A 20,533-nucleotide genomic window follows, 5' to 3' on the forward strand; every position below is an offset into this window, starting at 1 on the left:
AGCCCACGGCTCACCACCAGCCTGTTCACGTTTCCAACCGCTTTTCCCCACTCAGAAACACACCCGCTGAGGATAAAACTCTGGTTATTGGCAGCTCTATTCTGAGAAATGTGAAGTTAGCAACACCAGCGGCCATAGTCAAATGTATCCCTGGGGCCAGAGCAGGCGACATTGAATCAAATTTAAAACTGCTGGCTAAAGCTAAAAGTAGATTCAGTAAGAATGTTATTCATGTCAGCGGCAATGACACCCGGTTACGCCAATCGGAGGTCACTAAAATTAATATTGCCTCGGTGTGTGAATATGCAAAAACGATGTCGGACTCCGTAGTTTTCTCTGGACCCCTCCCAAATCTGACCAGTGATGACATGTTTAGCCGCATGTCATCATTTAATCGCTGGCTGTCCAGGTGGTGTCCAGCAAATGATGTGGGTTTCGTTAATAATTGGCAAACTTTCTGGGGAAAACCTGGTCTGATTAGGAGACGGCATTCATCCCACTTTGGATGGAGCTGCTCTCATTTCTAGGAACCTGGCAAACTTTATTAGTAATTTAAATCCCTGACAACCCAGAGTTGAGACCAGGACTCGGAGACGCAGTCCTATACGCCTCTCTGAGCTTCTAGTTCAGTTACCCAGCCATAGTTTTCATAGTTTTATACAAACGGTGTCTGTCCCCCGACCACCTCGTACTTGTACTGCACTCATCGTCCTCCACTTATCCGGGTCTGGGTCGCAGGGGCAGCAGCCTCAGCACAGAAGCCCAGACAGTCCTCGCCCCAGTCACTTCCGTCAGCCCTTCCGCAGGAACCCCGAGGCGTGCCCCGGCCAGCCGGGTGAAGGAAGCCCTCCAGCGTGTTCTGGGGCGGCCCCGAGGTCTCCTCCCAGTTGGACATGCCCGAAACACCTCCCAAGGAAGGCGTCCGGAAGGCATCCTTACCAGATGCCCGAACCACCTCAACTGGCTCCTCTCGATGTGGAGGAGCAGCGGCTCTACTCCGAGTCCCTCCCGGATGTCTGAGCTCCTCACCCTATTCCTAAGGCTGAGCCCAGCCACCCTGCGGAGGAAACTCATTTCGGCCACTTGCACTCACGATCTCATTCTTTCGGTCACTACCCAGAGCTCGTGACCATAGGTGAGATTGGGAACGTGATCGACCGGTAAATCGAGAGCTTCGCTTTCTGGCTAAGCTCCCTCTTCACCACAACGGACCGGTTAAGTGCCTGCATCACTGCTGACGCCACCCCAATCCGCCTGTCAATCTCCCGCTCCATCCTACCCTCACTCGTGAACAAGACCCCGAGATACTTAAACTCCCCCACCTGAGGCAGGACCTCCCCCCTCACCCGGAGTGGGCAATCCACCCTTTTCCGGCTGAGGACCATGGCAAATTAATATCAGATAATCATATTGATTTACTCAGTCTCACTGAAACCTGGCTGTGTCAAGATGAATATGTTAGTCCAAATGAATCCACTCCTCCCAGTCATAATAATACCCACATTCCTCGAGGCAGCGGATGAGGAGGGGGAGTTGCAGCCATTTTTAACTCTAGTCTGTTAATCAGCCCTAAACCTAAATTAGATTATAATTCATTTGAAAGCCTCGTTCTTAGTCTTTTACATCCGACCTGGAAAACCTTGCAGCCACTTTCATTTGTTATAGTGTACCGTGCTCCTGGCCCGTATTCTGAATTTGTATCTGAATTCTCAGAGTTTTTATCCAGTTTAGTTCTTAAATCAGATAAAGTTATTATTGTAGGCGATTTTAACATTCATGTCGACGTTGATAATGACTCCCTGGCTACTGCGTTTATCTCATTATTAGACTCCATTGGCTTCAGTCAGGGTGTACATGAACCCACTCATTGTTTTCACCATACCCTCGATCTAGTTATGACGTATGGAATTGAAATTGATAACCTAAAAGTCTTTCCACAGAATCCCCTCGCTATCGGATCATTATCTGATTACTTTTGATTTCTTTTTACTCGATTACACGCCACTTAGCAACAGTTACTATACTAGATGTTTATCAGATAGTGCTGTCGCAAAATTTAAGGAAAAGATTACTCCGTCGTTAAATTCAATACCAAGTCCCTCAGTAACACAGGTTTCCTGTACCGACTTTGATCATTTTGTCGATAGCGCCGTAGGCTCGCTGCGAACAATACTTGACTCTGTAGCTCCTCTTAAAAAGAAGTTAAAAGCAAGAAAGTTCGCTCCTTGGTATAACTCTCAAACCCGTAAGTTAAAACAAATAGCGCGAAAATTTGAAAGGAATTGGCGATTAACCAAACTGGAAGAATCTCGTTTAATCTGGACAGACAGTCTCAAAACTTATAAGAGTGGCTTCCGCAATGCCGCAGCAAACTATTACTCAGCATTAATAGAAGACAATAAGAACAACCCCAGGTTTCTTTTCAGCACTGTAGCCAGGCTGACTGGGAGTTAAAGCTCTATTGAGCCTTGTATTCCTCTAGCCCTTAGCAGTAATGATTTTATGAGCTTTTTTAATGACAAAATTCTAACTATTAGAGGCAAAATTCATGACCTCCTGTCCTCAGATAGTACCTATCTAACCTCAAACACAGCTGTAAAACCTAATATATATTTAGATTGCTTCTCCCCAATTTCTCTTCAAGAATTGACCGCAGTGATTTCTTCATCTAAATCATCAACGTGTCTCTTAGACCTCATCCCAACTAGGCTACTTAAGGAGGTCTTTCCTTTAGTTAACACTCATATATTAGATATGATCAATATATCCTTATTAACAGGCTATGTACCACAGTCTTTTAAGGTAGCTGTAATTAAACCTCTCCTAAAAAAGCCCACCCTGGATCCAGAGGTGTTAGCCAACTATAGACCAATATCTAACCTTCCCTTTGTGTCAAAGATCCTTGAGAAAGTAGTCGCAGACCAGCTGTGTTTTTTTCTACATGATAATAATTTATTTGAGGAATTTCAGTCAGGATTTAGAGTGCATCATAGCACTGAGACAGCACTAGTTAAAATTACAAATGACCTTCTGATTGCTTCAGACAAAGGACTTGTCTCTGTACTTGTTTTATTAGATCTTAGTGCGGCGTTTGACACAATTGACCATCAAATTCTACTGCAGAGACTGGATCACTTAATTGGCCTAAAAGGTTTTGCACTGAGCTGGTTTAAATCTTATTTATCTGATCGTTTTCAGTTTGTTGACGTTCATAATGAATCATCCTCACGTACCAAAGTTTGTTTTGGAGTTCCGCAAGGTTCTGTGCTCAGACCAATCCTATTTACTCTATATATGCTTCCTTTAGGTAACATCATTAGAAATCACTCTATGAATTTCCATTGTTATGCGGATGATACTCAGTTGTATTTATTGATGAAGCCAGAAGAAAGTAATCAATTAACTAAACTCCATAATTGCCTTAAAGACATAAAAACCTGGATGAGCACCAATTTCCTGATGTTAAATTCAGACAAAACTGAAGTTATTGTTCTTGGCCCCAAACAACTCAAAGACTCTTTATCTGATGACATAGTTTCTCTAGATGGCATTGCTCTGGCCTCTAGCACTACCGTAAGAAACCTCGGAGTAATATTTGATCAAGATTTGTCTTTTAATTCTCATTTAAAACAAACCTCACGGACTGCATTTTTTCATCTGCGTAATATTGCGAAAATTAGGCCTATCCTGACCTGAAAAGATGCAGAAAAATTGGTCCACGCTTTTGTTACCTCAAGGCTGGATTACTGTAACTCTCTATTATCAGGTAGCTCTAGTAAGTCCTTAAAAACTCTCCAGCTAATTCAGAATGCAGCAGCACATGTACTAACAGGAACTAAGAAACAAGATCATATTTCTCCTGTTTTAGCTTCTCTGCACTGGCTCCCTGTAAAATCCAGAATTGAAGTTAAAATCCTACTGTTAACTTATAAAGCTCTAAATGGTCAAGCTCCGTCATATCTTAGAGAGCTCATAGTGCCATATTATCCCACCAGAACACTGCGCTCTGAGAACGCAAGGTTACTCGTGGTCCCTAAAGTCTCCAAAAGTAGATCGGGAGCTAGAGCCTTCAGCTATCAGGCTCCTCTCCTGTGGAATCATCTTCCTGTTACGGTCCGGGAGGCAGACACCATCTCCACATTTAAGACTAGACTTAAGACTTTCCTCTTTGATAAAGCTTATAGTTAGGGCTGGCTCAGGCTTGCCCTGTACCAGCCCCTAGTTAGGCTGACTTAGGCCTAGTCTGCCGGAGGACCCCCCTATAATACACCGGGCACCTTCTCTCCTTCTCTCTCTCTCTCTCTCTCTCTCTCTCGTATTCTATTACTGCGTCTTGCTAACTTGGCCATTCTGGATGTCACTAACTTGGCTTCTTCTCCGGAGCCTTTGTGCTCCACTGTCTCTCAGATTAACTCATATCGCAGCGGTGCCTGGACAGCGTGACGTGTGTGGTTGTGCTGCTGCCGTGGTCCCGCCAGATGCCTCCTGCTGCTGCTGCCATCATTAGTCATTAGTCATACTTCTACTGTTATTATACACATATGACTATTGTCACACATGTATACTGCCAGATATTAATACATACTTTCAACATATTGTACCGCAGTAACCAGAACTATAACTATAATATTATTACTTTCAATAATGTAAGCTACTGTCATTACCTGCATCTCTCTCTCTCTCTCTCTCTCTCTCTCTCTCTCTCTCTCTCTGTCCTGTGTCATGCGGATTACTGTTAATTTATTATGCTGATCTGTTCTGTATGACATCTATTGCACGTCTGTCCGTCCTGGAAGAGGGATCCCTCTTCAGTTGCTCTTCCTGAGGTTTCTACCGTTTTTTTTCCCTGTTAAAGGGGGTTTTTTGGGGAGTTTTTCCTTATCTGCTGCAAGGGTCATAAGGACAGAGGGATGTCATATGCTGTAAAGCCCTGTGAGGCAAATTGTGATTTGTGATAGTGGGCTTTATAAATAAAATTGATTGATTGATTGATTGAAACACACAAATATGTATGTATATGTATGTCTGTATGTACTGTGTGCGTGTGTGTGTGTGTGTGTGTGTGTGTGTGTGTGTTCATTACATTTCATTTAGTCATTCATTTTCTATTATTAATCACAATATTTTATTCTTTAGTGCAAAAATAAAGACTTCAACAAAAAAATAAGGAGCTGTGTGAGGCAGCTAAAGGTAGTGGATCCCTAACCAACTGGGTTAAAAAGAGCACAACAGGTAAGAATAACATTGCAAAGTATGTGTTGTCCTTTTGTTGTGATTGTGCTTTGGCACCACCCTTCAAATGGCATGCCAATTAAGCCTGTGTCATTGAATTAACAAAATAGAAAACAGCCTTTATAACGTCGGTGTACTGACTCTTTGTTTTTCCTTTTACTGTAATTAAGTAGTTATTGTGTCCACTGTTTGAGGGTCACTATTGTAGTATTTTGGATATGGTTATTATTACATTTTAAATGCAAGTAGAATATTACACAGTGCGGATACTGTGAACCAGCATGTATTAGTACAACAGCGCCCCTGCGGAGGAAACAACAACTACCTGGCAGAAGTGCTTGTGGTGTTTGCACTCTCTGTCTTCGTCCCGAGCCTGGCCCTGTACCAAAGTTACATCAATCCATTAATAACTTCTTACTGTTACTGTTCACAGTAAATTTTACCTAATTTTGGCAAATCTCATATGCCTGGTGCTTTAAGTTCTTTTTAAGTATTTTAATAGAAGGGACATCTCCTTCAAGATGCTGTATATTTTTGTATTTTCTACCAATGTTTGATAATATATATATACATACATGTATATATATACATTTCAAGCATTTCAGTATCTATGCGTGTCTATGCGTGCATCTATATATTGAGTTGTCGGCTTTCTTGTAGTCAATCCAGGCGTGTAACAGGTTGATCTGCCTGGTCTTGCAGTCTTGGGTGACTGCTCTATCGACCAGTGGCTGTAGCTTAGCTCCCCTGGTATTACTCCCAATTCCTTTCTGGGCCTTGCTCATATAATGGGCTATGTGCCTATTGATGCCTGACAGGAGCTTCCATGTTGTACAGATGCAGGTTATTGGCCAGTAAATGGATGGGACCGCGCCCTTCTGGGGATCCTTCATGATCAAGACTGTCCGTCCCTGGGTCATCCACTCTGGATGGGTCCCATCAATCAGCAGCTGGTTCATTTGTGCTCCCAGGCGTTCATGAAGTACAGTTAGTTTCTTTAGCCCGTAGGAGTGGATCATGTTAGGGCCCAGTGCTGTCCAGTTCTTCATACCTGATACTCCTTTTTTGGATGTCTGCCATTGTAATGGTAACTGGCTCTTGTTCTAGCAGACTTTTAGAGGGTACTAAGTGGCTCTTAGATCCATTAGCCACTTAGTATCGGTTTTAAATGATGCCTCCTTCTCTCATATGCTTTTCCAGTATTGTTCAGTTTCAGCCACTGAGAGTACACTTTGGATGATTCGGTGGAGACCATCCTATTTATTCTCCTGGCTTCTGCTTCTCTTGTGTATCTCTTTAGGCAGGAAGCCAGAGGGAGGGAGTTATTCATTCATGTATTCATTCATTAATTATTTATCTATTCATTATTATTCATTATCCTCAATCTCAGGTCATTTGTCCTTGCTGTAAGGGAATCTGTACTGTAAGAGTTTGGGACTTGGTACCCAATCTTGGAGTGTGGGGATGATGATGACATCCCACTTTGACCTGTTGTCCTGGCTCCCCCTTGTCGTAGCATGTTTGTTGTACCTCATCATTCTCTAGCTGAGATAGCAGTTGCTGTTTGTGGATGTTGGAACACTGGGGTAGGAGTTGTTTCTTTGTCAGGTAAGATGTTGGGTTTCAAAGCATCTATATCCCATATCCTCTGCATGTAACCTCTCTCTGGGGTTACTTATATAGTAGCATTACAACAGTTCCATATTCTCTGCTCTAGTCCATCCACGTCTTGTTCCAGTGGTCCATTTCTCATTAGGTTGCCTTGGTTCTCCAACACGAGACACAGACCTTGTTGACATGGGCGATGTTTGAGCTGGTATGACTTTTATTTTTGCAGTTTCCCTCATCCTGAGGTAGACTAGAAGCATTTAGGACCTTGCCTTAGGGTCCAGACTGAAAATGTGTTACCTGCCCTGACCGGGATCAGTAGCCTTAACTGCTGAGCTATCCAGTGTGTGTGTGTGTGTGTGTGTGTGTGTGTGTGTGTGTGTGTGTGTGTGTTTATGTGTGTGTGTGTGTGTGTGTGTGTGTGTGTGTGTGTGCTTAAAAGCTTTTCTGGCAGTTTGACACCTGTTAGAAGTCACAATGCCAGATGACAGGACATTCAAGTAACTGATGCCCAGGTGAACAGTAATAATAGGGATATTAATTGTTTAAGTGAACATAATAATCAGAAATATTACAAACAACAATAGGACATAACTATAAAAAGTATAGCTGGCGCAGCGATGTGTCGGGTCCGGGCATTTTTAGGCAATTATGAGCAACAAGCAGAAGAATTGGAAGACATTTAGAGACACAATCTGCCTTTTGCATCAGCAGATGCTTGAACTCACAACCTCTGAGACTAAGGATCAATTTCTATCTCACTGAGCTAATTAGTCAGTGACAATTCATGTGTAGCTTCACAAACTGACTAAGCCAGATGTGCAGGTTTAGCAGCTGTCCATGCATGGAAAAGCAGATTTCAAACCACTGTAAAAAATTCAGTTATCGAAACAAAAATGTGAAAATACACATATTGCATATAGACATCATGGAGATGTTGGTAATTTATTTGAACAATGATTGATTTGTTTCATAAGTGAAAAACTTATGTTTAACTGGTTGAGCTATGTGCAAAGTGAGAAGCCTCAGATGGTTTCACACTGAAGTATTGACGCTGGATCTTTGTGCAAAGTTTGGTTTATTTTCAAGCATGAGAAGGCAGATTTTCTAGCAGGAAGAAGACTTGTAGATGCTGAACAACGATGAGTCAGCCATTCACTGTTGTGTAGGAAAGCAGCCATCCGTGCATGGAAAGGCAGATTTGAAACCACTGTAAAAAATTCAGTTATTAAGACAAAAATGTGAAAATACACATATTGCATCTAGACAGCATGGAGATGTTGGTAATTTGTTTGTAACAATGATTGATTTGCTCCATAAGTGAACAACTGATGTTTAAAATTGCCATTTTTACATTGACTCCAATTCTTCACATTAGAGCAAAATTCAAAATGCTGTCAAAAATTCAGTTTTTGAGATAAAATTCTGAAATTTGCCACACATCATCTACCATGACTCTAGAATTTTGTCATTTTTTTCATGAACATTGAAGATTTATTTAGCAAGAATTTGCATGTATATGTTTACAGTACTGTTTACAGTCAAACATTTTGATGCACTGTAGGCTCAATTTTTGATAAATCAAAAATCTGAGAAATGTAGTTTTTGTACGACAGTCTGAAGATGCTCTGTAGCAAGTTTGGTGTCAATTGAGCAAAAATTGTGGGAGGAGATAGGTTTAAGAAGTTTTACAGTTTTTGAAAAAAAAAAAACAGTGTGATGAACTTCATAATTTTTAATAGGTTTAAATGTACAGTTTCTTCCGTATTGGGGCTACAGTTTGATGGAAGTTGTGAAGTTGTAGCACGTATGGTTGATTCGTTATGAATTTTCAAAGTTTTGAACTTTAGACACTTGCTGTAGCGCCACCATCAGGACTATTGTCTTGAGTTTACATCTGAGGATATCTGGCATCAGACTGGACCTTTGTGCAAAGTTTGGTAAGTTTTCACCCATAGGAAGTATGATTTCCTTGGAAGAAGAAAGACGAAGAAGAAGAAGAAGAAGAAGAAGAAGAAGAAGAAAAAGAAGAAGAAGAAGAAGAAGACGACCTGGGATTACAATAGTGTCCTGGCAGTTGAGCTGCACGGACCCTAATAACAATGTAGGGGAGAAGTGCAGGTGTAACTTCACTGTCGCAAATATAATCTGCTAGAATCTACAATCCGTGCAGTTATAACTGGAGTCAATGAAATCTCCTTGCACAGCCACAGATCGTCAGGTGCTGGTAGGCAGCAGGAACGTGAGTCATAAGATATGCAAAAAAAAATCCTCCGCACACTGGCATGGACTTTACTATCGAAATTTAATGAAGGGAACAACGCGTTTCGCATTTAGCGTCATCAGGTTCACCTCATCAGGTCTGACCTAAGCATTCTCAGGTGTGTTTAAATGCTTGCTGGTCACATGACTAATTTCGTTTTTTCTTTTTTTCTTTTTTTCTCTGTTTGTCTAAGCAAGACTCAAAAAAATATACAAAAACAGTACAATTACATACATCATGAAGTTGAAAAAGTATGCATCAACCATGGTATAAGTTAAAAACATAAGAATTTCAATGCATGAATATCAAAGTCTACTTACACAATCAATATTACACAAAGCGAGGATAAGAGGTAGAATTACTACAGATTACTCTATCCTAGCTTGAGACCACCAGTACCTATATACAAATACCTTTATGCAGAGGAACCATATAACAAGACATGAATAATATACATTGATAATATATATCCTGCAAGTCTATCCTTTACTCACTACTCCGCAGATAGTGCAGGCTCGACTTTCCCTACGTAGGACAGTACAGCTTTCTTAAGCTTTCTTTTATGTATCCTACGGGGCAAAAAAGAAACAAAAACAGGTTAAAGAAAACAACTCAAATCCTGTTAATCATTCATGAGAAAACAACTCAAATCCTGTGAATCATGAATGATTCACAGGATTTGAGTTGTTTTCTTTAACCTGTTTTTGTTTCTGATGAGGTGAACCTGATGACGCTAAACGCGAAACGCGTTGTTCCCTTCATTAAATTCCGATAGTAAAGTCCATGTCAGTGTGCGGAGGATTTTTTTTTTTGCATACCGTGCAGTTATAACTTTCACTACATATATTGCAAAGTAACAACAGCAGATCTCTCTGGGTTAATCTCTGTCTCTGGTGAACTCTATAAGTGGCGCTTGTTTTAACTAAGAAGTATAAAAGCAAAATGGTCATAGTTAAGGGCGTAATGTTATGCGAAAGTAGTACATCGTAGTTGTATGTATGCATACTGCATGCTTCAGTACGTATTTTTAGGGGCAGCTGTTAGTACCAACTAAAAGTAAAAAGAAAAAGCGTGTGATACGCAACGCACACTTGAAGTCGCTGTTTAGTGCAAAAATGGCCGTTTTTCCTGGTTGGACTTCAACGCCACACGAGAGGAACGGTTTGTTTTCGTCACATGACAGGAAGTATGTATTGGAGGTTCAACGCTATTAGGAAGTGTTCCTTTATACGATGCAGCGACACTCAGCTCTGAAGTCTCGAAATACAACAGTTACATCGATATTCTTGGAGAAATACGTTTGTTTTTAATGAAATGACACGCGCTTGCTGTTGTCTCTGAGTTGGATTTACCGCTAACTGTCTGATTTCGGCTGTGAGTACTTAACCTTCGCAAGCTAGTTTTAGCAAAGTGGCTAGCTACGTAGGATCACAACCTTGCCCTGTCCGTCACCACAACCACGCCGAGTTTAGTGCTGTGCGCTGATGGTGACAGCTTCTAAATAAATCCGGTGTCATTGTCACTGTTGGTTGATGTCGGAACGCTGCCCGACAGTCCACAGTGTTCAGCTGACATAACGTTAACGTTTACTAACGCGAAATGTCAGCATAGCATTAGTCCTGTCCGTAGTGGATTTGACAAGACATGACTACCGACTGAACGTCTGACCGGCATGGACTCGGCAAAGCTGTGTGGATGAAGAGCCACAACTGTCGTCTCTGGCGGTGAGTCAATAACCCTGCAGTTTGTCTAGTAACCTTACATTGACGCTGCGGTTCTGGCAGCTGTAGTGAAGTAGTTACAATGCTGCTTTGATGCTAACCGAAGTTGTGTATCTTAAAGTTACTGTCGCTCTGCAAACACAGGATAAGTGAATGCGGTCTTTGGTAAGCCACCGACTTTAATTAGGCACTGTCACTCCTTTACTTCTATAACTAACTGTAATGCAGCCATTGACCACACGACCTCGGAAAGCTTTGGTCTGTGGCTTGTCGCCACATTGTAGCTAATTAGCAGTCTAGCTCGTGAAAGTAAGAATACAAGTTTAGAGATCGCATTATCCCTGAATACAGCAGCACAAGTTAAAGGGCAACTTTGGTATTGTTCAATCTGAACCCCACTCTCATGTTTTTGTGTCAAGTGACTAAAGACAACAACAGTTTTTGAAACTGGTCTAGTTTTTAGTGAGACCCCCACAGATGGCAGCAGCAAAACAGGCTGCAATGTTATCACTTAGGGCAATTCTGCACCGTCAATTTACATCAACTAAATGTTTTTTGTTTTTGCCAAGGACAGTTTCAGATTGTTATTCATACTGTCTGACAGTATAATGAAAAGAATTCCTACAGAGGTAGATCTTTTTTTATTAAAGTGAGGTCCTTTGTGTTTAATCAGAAACAGCCTCAAAATCACCAGTGCTAAAGCCACCAGACTCCATTTACATGAACAGTAATTACCTCCGCCAAGGAGGTTATGTTTTCACTGGCTTTGGTCTGTTTGTCTGCAAAATAACTTGAAACGTTTTGAACGGATTTTGATGGAATTTTTGGGAAAGGTTGATAATGGGACAAGGAAGAGATGATAAAATTTTGGTGGTGATCTGTTGAAGTGGATAAAATAATAAAATGGCAGGATAATCCGAGCTGCTTGGCAGAGGTCTGCGCTCTCCGAGTGCTCTAGTTTTATTATGAAACACACTTCATTCAAAGTCCACAAAAATGAAATAAAACTTACAAAAGCTGTCTTGGCTTGTCTTGGCTTCCATTGTTCAAAGTATCACCAACTCTGGTTTGGTTGAATTAAACCCTTTGTTCTCTCAGTTAGGTGTAAAAATACATTACAATACAGACTCTTAATAATAATAGTAATAATAATTTGAGCCTGTCTGTAAAAACTACCACTTAGTGGACATACAGCCTGTTTTGCTGCTGCCAACTGCAGCCCTCTCACTCATTATTTGACCAGTTTCTAAACTTTAGTTAGCACTACTCACTTAGACACATATGTCTGGGAAAACAGAGTCCAAGTTGAAAAATATCAAAGTAAGCCTTTGAAATTAAATCTGCAGTAGGTAGAAAGCCTGACACCGGTTGATTTTTTAGTCTCATCTGAGTTAGGTTTCGTTCGTCTCTGCCCTGAACCAATCCTACCAGACGAGCACGCGAGTATTTCATCCTACTTGGTTCTATTTCTCCCTCTCTGGGAGCCTCGGCTCTCCCTCACCGCGCAGCAGCCCTCCCCATCCCTCCCTCACAGCCCCGCACATACTCCTGAGCCTCGGCTCTCCCTCTCTGCGCAGCAGCCCTCCCCATCCCTCTCTCGCGGACCCGCACATACTCCCGAGGCTCGGCTCTCGCTCTCTGCGGAGAGCCCTCGGCTCCGTTCCCATGGCTGACCCTCGTGCCCTGCACCCTGCGGCCGGGCCTGGCCCCACCTCACCCTTCCCCTCCCTGCGGGGTTCTGGGGAACCGAGTTCTGTCTTCCTTTTTTGGGTTTAGCTGTGTAGGCAGTTGTAGCCAATGCTGGAATAGCTATTTTACCTGGTGCACTGTTCGCCATTGCCGCTTGCTCTCCCCTTCTTCCGGCGGCACGGGAACGTGCATATGCTGTAGAACAGCCAATAGGAACACAGTGGTCTGAGCTGACCTTTGATTAGACTCACAAGTCAGTCTTTAGACGCTTTGCTTAACTAAAGACTGATGACTTTCTCCTTGATTTTGTGTTTAGATGGGCGAATACAATTTCAGAGTTTAAAAAAACTCCCTACGTTGCAGAACCAATAGTAAATGCGCAGGGCGGTCCTTTGGTGGTTTGCTGAACTCTTGTGCTCGTAAACACAGTCCGACTAGAAACACGTGTAGCAGTACAAAATGGCTCACGTCGTAAGTCCTTCATTTCCACAATCTTGTGGACTGAGCACACGTTTGATAAAACGGAGTTAAATCTCTCGGCATCCATTTTCAAGCTCTCTGTGTGTTTATTTCCTTGCGGATGAGAAAAAGGGGGAGTGCACATTTCCGGTAGGGCGTGTCCTTTTCAAAAATGCAAGAGGCGTTGCTTTGTTGCCGGCCGTTTTCTCCGGTGTGTTAAACACACTTTAGAAAGGAGTGTCCCCAGACTATCAGAAGGCGGAGATCTCTGATTGTCTGGTGGCGAGACTAACCTTTGATTGGTTGATGCACATCGGCACGATACTGATTCTTTAGAGGCTGAACACAGAGCCATGGTAAGGTGCAGAAACTTGTTGTTTGTCTCAGACCACTTGATTTACATTATGCTTAGAGGATATTATAAAGTTTTTACTTCAGTTATACCAAAACAATGTTGCCTACTGGAGCTTTTGATTGGCCCTAGTACAAATTAGGGATGTTCCTGGTGACTAATTTCCCTGTTGACGAAACGAAAATCTTTTAAGACTAGTCTAAAAAAGGGAAAACACTCAGAAAACAGTCAAAATTTAGCACAATTTATTGTTAAGTATTTGAAGCATTGTCCTAAAAAATATTGTGTGCATTAAGAGCCCTTTGAAGCCATTAATCATAATCTTCAACAACCATGTCTGATTTTAAATGCTGAAGTACGAGACACTTTGCGCTGTGCAGTATGAATGTGAACATGACAACTCAGTCAAAACTTGACCACTAAAATAACATCTAAAATAAATAAATTGCCTCTGAAATGTGGGGCACATTGAACCTTGCAGATTATCTGACAGTAGACTCACAAGTCAGTCTTTAGACGCTTTGCTTAACTAAAGACTGATGTCTTTCTCCCTGATTTTGTGTTTAGATGGCGGATACAATTTCAGAGTTTAAAAACTCCCTACATTGCAGAACCAATAGTAAATCCACAGGGCGGTCCTTGGTGGCTCGCTGAACTCTTGTACTCGTAAACATAGTCTGACTACATTAAAAGTTTTAAACAAAGTCGCTGTAAGTCCTTCATTTCCACAATCTTGTGGACTGAGCACACGTTTGATAAAACGGAATTAAATCTCTCGGCATCCATTTTCAATCTCTCTGTGTGTTTGTTTCTTTGTGGATGAGAAAAAGGGGGAGCGCACATTTCCGGGAGGGCGTGTCCTTTTTAAAAATGCAAGAGGCGTTGTTTTGTTGCCAGCCGTTTTCTCTGGTGTGTTAAACACACTTTAGAAAGGAGTGTCCCCAGACTATCAGAAGGCGGAGATCTCTGATTGTCTGGTGGCAAGACTAATCTGACAGAAATGATAGCAATTCACTTTAAAGTTAATAAAACGACATCTAAATTATAATTATTATTATACTATTATAATTATTATCTCAGCTGAAATGAGAGGCATTTTGGGCCATGCAGTATGAATGTAAACCCTGCACATTGTCTGACAAAAACTCACTTAAACTGCGCTCGTTTTGCAATAGGACATCCCTCCAACATCCCACTGTACTGTTTCAAAACTCCAGTCTACTTGAGCATTACCGCGGGAAGGGGCTGCTGCCTGGCGGCTCTGTAGCCCCCACTAGTGGCAGGTGGCTGCATGACAGTTAAGCGGCCTTGTACATGAATAACACACTAATTACTTTAACCAACTAATATTTCTGGTGACGACAAGTGAGAGGCGGACGTTTAGTTGTTTAGGCGACTAATTCATGTGCATCCCTAGTACAAATACAGATGGGGGACAAATTAAAGGAAATCCTGAATTAAAGATTGGAGAAACATATATGATAATGCTCCCGTGCACCAGGGCTCACTAGGGGTGGGAATCACCAGAGGACCGATGTTACGATATTGTCACAATACAATGTTATTGCGATATTTCGATATGCTGAGTATTGCGCTAAAATATATTGGGATATATTACCTATTTTCTGACTGTCTAAAGGAAAACTTAATCATTGTCAGTTTTAGCTCATGAGATGAAGTTTTCAGTCTGTTCATCTGACTTTAATCATTTTTATTGCAGCAAAATGTGATGTTAAGCAGACAGACTGACCAACACGTCACAAAACCTGTCACCAATGCTGCATACACCTGACAAACTGAACTGCTGGCAGATTTAACGCTCTCTGTGAGGCCAGATTAAGCACTTGAGTGAAACACTTCACATGCAGGTATCCACCTCACTGAATGGCAACACCCATGTTTGGAGCGTTTTCTGTTACAACTTCAATCTCCCATTCTTGTGCTGCATTTTGCAGGAGGACTGCTATGTTTGCGGTGTGACTCTCATGTACTGCTCTAGTTTGGAGAACATGAGACAGCAGTCGCCAGTTCTCTGTGAGATTATGTGCCGTTATAGTAGGGATGCACCGAATATTCGGTAACCGAATATATTCGGCCGAATATTGCAAAAAAACCCACACATTCGGTATTCGGTGGAATAAGTGAAAAGCAAGGCCGAATAATAGCGGTGTGTTTTGATGACGCAATCAAACAGCGTGCGGTGACGGACGGAGTAAATTGTCGGCAGTTGCAACTAAAAACAGTTTTGTGCAAGCAAAAGAAATCATTCAGCAGCACGCTGTGCCAGTACAGATTTCAACCAGCAGCAGAAACGAAAGGCAAATCCTGTCGGTTGTGGGTTGAACGGGGTCTGAACACAGACAGGAATGTATTGTCAAATACTGCGCCATAGTGCTCTGCGGCTCAAGATAATGGCTTAGCGGCGACGGAGAAGCCCGCCCAGGTCCAGTAAGACCGTTGGTGTCATGACTGTCCAGAAATACCTGAACAGCCGAGCCGTGGCGGCACACAGGTATGTGACGTGTCAGAGGAGAAATGAGCCGTTCACATTTCTCTCTTTGTGGCAGGTAACGGTCCACAAACCTCACCGCACTTAAGGGACTGTTCTTAACTTATGAAGGGACTGTTCTTAACTTGTCAGGGGAGGAGGGTGGCTGGTTGATTTTTATTTTATTTATTTATTTTATTTTGATCCCCCCTATGTTAATCACTTATTGATGCTGTTTTTGAAGTATGAATAAGTCAGTAAGTAATTTATTCCATTAAAATATCATTGATGTATTATAGAAAAGTGATTTATCTTTTTATAAATGACAAAAGGCACATCTGCCTCATTTTCACTGTGGTATCGTGATACTTCTCAGAACCATGATATTTTCACTGGTATTGTAGCGTGGGTCCCAATTTTGGTACCGTGACAACACTTAACTGAAGGGTGTTCCTCTGCAAAAACTAATGAAAAACTAAACAACGGCATTCGGTACTCGGTATTCAGCCAAGTGTTTAATTTTATTCGCCTACGGCTTCGGCCACAAATTTTCATTTCGGTGCATCTCTAATAGTCACATATGAATCCACTGACCTTGAAGTCCAGGCATCACAAGTCAATGCCACCCTTCCTACTGTACTCAAAGATTCCGCTCTGCTCCCCAGCTCTGGAATGCACTCTCCCCTGACCTCCGAAATATTGATTCTCTACCACACATCAAATCCAGGCTGAAAACTCACTTGTTCAGGCTCTCCTTCTCTCTTTGAGTGGGTAGATGTTTTGTTTATGTTTGTTTTGTTTGCTTTATTAACTGATATTTTTTTGTTTGTTTGTTGTAAAATGTTTAATTATGTTGTACGTTGTATTTTATTGTATTTTACTTTGTATTTTACATTGTAAGGCGACCTGAATGCCATGAAAGGCGCCCAGACATAAAATGTGTTGTTATTATTATTATTATTATTATTATTATTCCTCAACTTTATGCTTTACATCACTGTAAAGCTTGGGTACGGCTCTGTCGGTGAAAAGAATGTGGGGATGGAGTCACATACCTGGGTTCCAGTGTTTTTAGCATGTAACAAAAGCCTGATGAAATAATATTGACACACTAACAGTTGTTTAAAGTGACACTTAAGTACTACTTACCTTTTTTTTTTTTTTTTTTAAAAAAAAAAACAGACTTTAGAATGGACTTTGATGTATATGTGTGCTCACTGATACAGGAGTTTTGATGAACAATTCAATCAATTTACTTTCATAATAAAACCAATATGTCTCTATTGATTAATCAAACATATGTTCTGTGTTTATCAGACGTTGACCTACTCACCTGTGAGGGCTACAGACGAGGGGTCATACTTTTCATCATCAGAATAACCTTACACGTTGGAGTAGCTCTCATCATCCCTGAGCCACCAGGATGTTGGAGGGTCTCGTTGCCTGGGTGCTAAACACATACCTTGGAAAATATGTCAGCAACCTGAACACAGATCAGCTCTCCATTGCCCTTCTGAAAGGTAATTCCACATCAGGGCTGAACACTAACTGGTAAAAGTTGTTGCCAGGCTGGCATCAACTTTTTGTTGCAGGAACTGAAAATATGGTTACCATTTTTAGTCACTTCATTCTTTGAGTAGTTGAGATACTATACATTAATGCTTCAGCTTAATGAAAATGTGACATATCAGAATGTGTTACAGCTGAACTGCATTGTCCTCTGAGAGCAGCAGTGATTCAGTCTAATACTTTGAGTGTTTTTGAGAGTTAGTGCTGGGCGGTCAGACCAAACATTTTTATCACAGTATTTTCTAAGATTCTGGTGATTTCACGGTACATCACAGTATTTTTTTCATGTTTTTATTTCTTGCATGACTGGGCCTTTATATAGGTTAATAGTGGCTTATTCTACTGCCAGGACCTCACAAAATACAGATTAAAAACATTTTAATACCATCATGTATACTGAAAGCTTTGATTTCTATAGGGTTTGCGTGGCCCACAAAATCATACAATAAAGACGGAATAAGAATGCATCAAAATTGCAGAATGTAAACTGTTTTTGTTGTGCAAACTGCAGCATGGTAAAAACCGGACTTAAAAATTGGTCTGCCAAAACTCCAACACTGTTTCTTTTTAAACTGTCACAAACTGGCTCAGTGAATGTGACAAGAAGGGAGTCCACACAAAAGATTTACTTAAAACAAGCCAAATTTATTAAACTAAAATTAACTTAAGTAATGCATTGCATTGTATGGAAAAGGGATACTTCAGCTGCCAGTATCTAGTTTAACAGAGGAATTTAAATGTACCAAGGTCAGGACCAGAGCTGGGTATAACACGTTACAAAGTAACGCATTAGAGTACTTTGATTACTTTTTGCATTAGTTTGCTGTTTGAGTAATCAAATACTTAAGTAACAAAACGAACACACCTGATTAACTGATGAATCTGTCAATCAGAATCATAAATTTGATTGACAGATTTATCAGCCAATGGTGACGTTCGTTGACCTGCAATGTCAGGGGAGTCTCAAAATTCACCACACAGATTTCTCTCACAAATGTAGAGAGGTTCACAAATGAGAAGCAGTTTGTAAATGCACATTCAGCGATTCGCATGATCTGTGAATTTATATTACAAGTGTGCCTCAAAATAATATTTGTGAAGCAGAGCGTGTGCATTTCCGAATTTATATTGCAAGTTTGAATAAAAATTATATTTGTGAACCAGAGCGTGTGCATTTGCGAAACAGATCGTGTGCATTAGTGAGTCCGAAATGCAACTGTGAACCAGAGCATGTGCACTCGTGAAAAACCCTGCATGAGTTCATTCATTATGAGACTGATCTGACCCCATATGATGGGAGAATTGGATCTCAGTGAAGGGCAAGTGGTCCATAACTTTAATTTTGGAGACAAAAAATGTAGGCTTTTAGTTTTAGTTTAGTTGAGTTTAGTTTATTTTGCACAGTTTAAAAATACACAAGAATAACAGATAAATAGTACATGGTGCAGGAAGAGACAAAAAACCCAGTACGCTTATTTGAAGCCTCCACCTAAATTTTAAAATTTCACAATGTTATGTAGAGCACAAAATTAACATACAAAAAATGATGATGGCAAACTAAACATACAAAACATTAGCACCCTGTGGCCCATTGCCCAATAGGAAATGTAGAATACTCAAAAGTACTTTAAAAGTGGTTGAGTTACTTTTCTCAGGGAGTAACGTTGGAAGTACTTTTAAAGTAACTGGTTACTTTTTTAAAAAAGTAACGCAGTAACGTACTTTGATTACTTTTAAAGTAACCCTTACCCAACACTGGTCATGACAGAGCTCTTGTTACCTGGGAGTAAGGACGTGGTAGTTAGGAGTGTGGTTCCAAATCCAACCTAGGGAGACTCAAGCGTTTAATTTTATTCGGCTTCGGCTTCAGCCACAAATTTTCATTTCGTGCATCCCTAGTGCTGATCCTGTCTTTAGAGCACAAACTTCTTGTGTTTTATTTGAATTGAAATCAGTGCAGTGTGTAGGTCAGCAAAGTCAATTATGAAAGCCATGCATGGGTGTGCGTCATGTCTGCTGTGGAGGTGTTGAAGGTGCAAACCAAAACCAATGATGCTCAGTGGCTGTCAGCTGAAGGAAGGGATAGACCAAGTTAAAACCTGAGGCAGCTTTTATAGCTTGGAAGCCCAGGTGAGCCTAATCAAGTAACAATCCTCTAATGTCAGCCAACTACATGATGAGGCTGGCTGGAACATTGTCCAAAACAGTGGGAGGGGCAATTTAAGAATGAGAAATTTACTGCTATCAGAAGCTAGTGCATGGGAAAATAAAGCGTCACCACATAATGGCTAGTTAAAAAGGCTTTTAGAAAATTTGTAGGATTCGATTTGAAACAGCACCCACCTCACAATGCAGATTTGTATTTTGCAGGAATTCAGGAAAGTGGGTATAGAGCAGTGAGGTACAGTCAGCAAGAGATTGTTAAACCCCCAACCCAAAGAACACATCAAAATGTTGCTCTCAGAATGAGCACCAAAGCTCATCACATGACTTCTTACAAGGTGGTCTGCAACCACACAAAGCACAGGTCAGGATGCTCTGCCTATTCAGAATGACAGCTACTCAAAGCATACTGAAGTGGTATTACATAAGCGCTAAACCAAAGTAGCATACCCAGAGGTTCCTCTAAACAAAGGTTCACTAGCCAACCAAGTAGTACAAAGACGCACAACACAAAGAGAAAACGAAGCTACAACAAAGCTCAGACGCAAAACCAAACAAAGCATGAGCTGTAGCACTTATCAACAAAATTAGCAGGCCAAGCTACCAAATTGCAAATGCTAACAACAAATTTAGTCAACCATTTCCTCACTGCCATCGTTTGTTCCTAACCAACCAAATCAAATTCTACCACATGCCTAGCCATCTTGAAGCATGCCAGGTTCAAACAGTTGATAGTGCAACTTACCATCAAGACCAGACAAAGGACATTGATTCAGCGAAACTGGCCACAGTATTTAAGATTACAAACCCACAAAAACATATGTACTGTAACATGTGCTGGTGAAATCAAATAATGACCACAGAGCTCAAGCTCCCCAGCTCTATCTAACTGGTCACACTTACTGGCTAATTTATCTCAACCCTAGTCTTCGGACAGATACTGGTGGTGGATACTTATGCACTGATTCCACTGGAACCCAAAAGGCAAC

General features: G+C 41.2%; 2 protein-coding genes across 7 annotated transcripts in view; one reads left to right on the plus strand and one right to left on the minus strand.

Moving 5' to 3' along the window:
- vps13d (vacuolar protein sorting 13 homolog D) overlaps positions 1-20,533 on the plus strand; it is a 396,056-nt gene that overhangs the window by 110,026 nt on the left and 265,497 nt on the right. For 3 of the 6 annotated variants that reach the window (XM_049581623.1, XM_049581627.1, XM_049581628.1), the window contains exon 2: positions 17,130-17,332. The exons of 1 other annotated variant lie outside the window; for it this stretch is intronic. In XM_049581623.1, coding sequence (XP_049437580.1) covers positions 17,236-17,332 — 97 coding nt within the window. In that variant the 5' untranslated portion in view covers positions 17,130-17,235. Of the gene's footprint in view, positions 1-10,296; positions 10,828-15,146; positions 15,193-17,129; positions 17,333-20,533 lie in introns of those variants that run through there. 2 more of the 6 variants (XM_049581625.1, XM_049581626.1) reach the window with 2 other exon arrangements.
- LOC125892003 (immunoglobulin superfamily member 21-like) overlaps positions 3,352-20,533 on the minus strand; it is a 437,371-nt gene continuing 420,189 nt past the window's right edge. Inside the window, exon 11 of the mRNA XM_049581701.1 lies at positions 3,352-3,731. The gene's annotated coding sequence lies outside the window, so the exon portion shown is untranslated. The remainder of the gene's footprint in view (positions 3,732-20,533) is intronic.

Source organism: Epinephelus fuscoguttatus, linkage group LG7 (genome assembly GCF_011397635.1).
Source record: "Epinephelus fuscoguttatus linkage group LG7, E.fuscoguttatus.final_Chr_v1".
Taxonomy (NCBI): Eukaryota; Metazoa; Chordata; class Actinopteri; order Perciformes; family Serranidae; genus Epinephelus; species Epinephelus fuscoguttatus.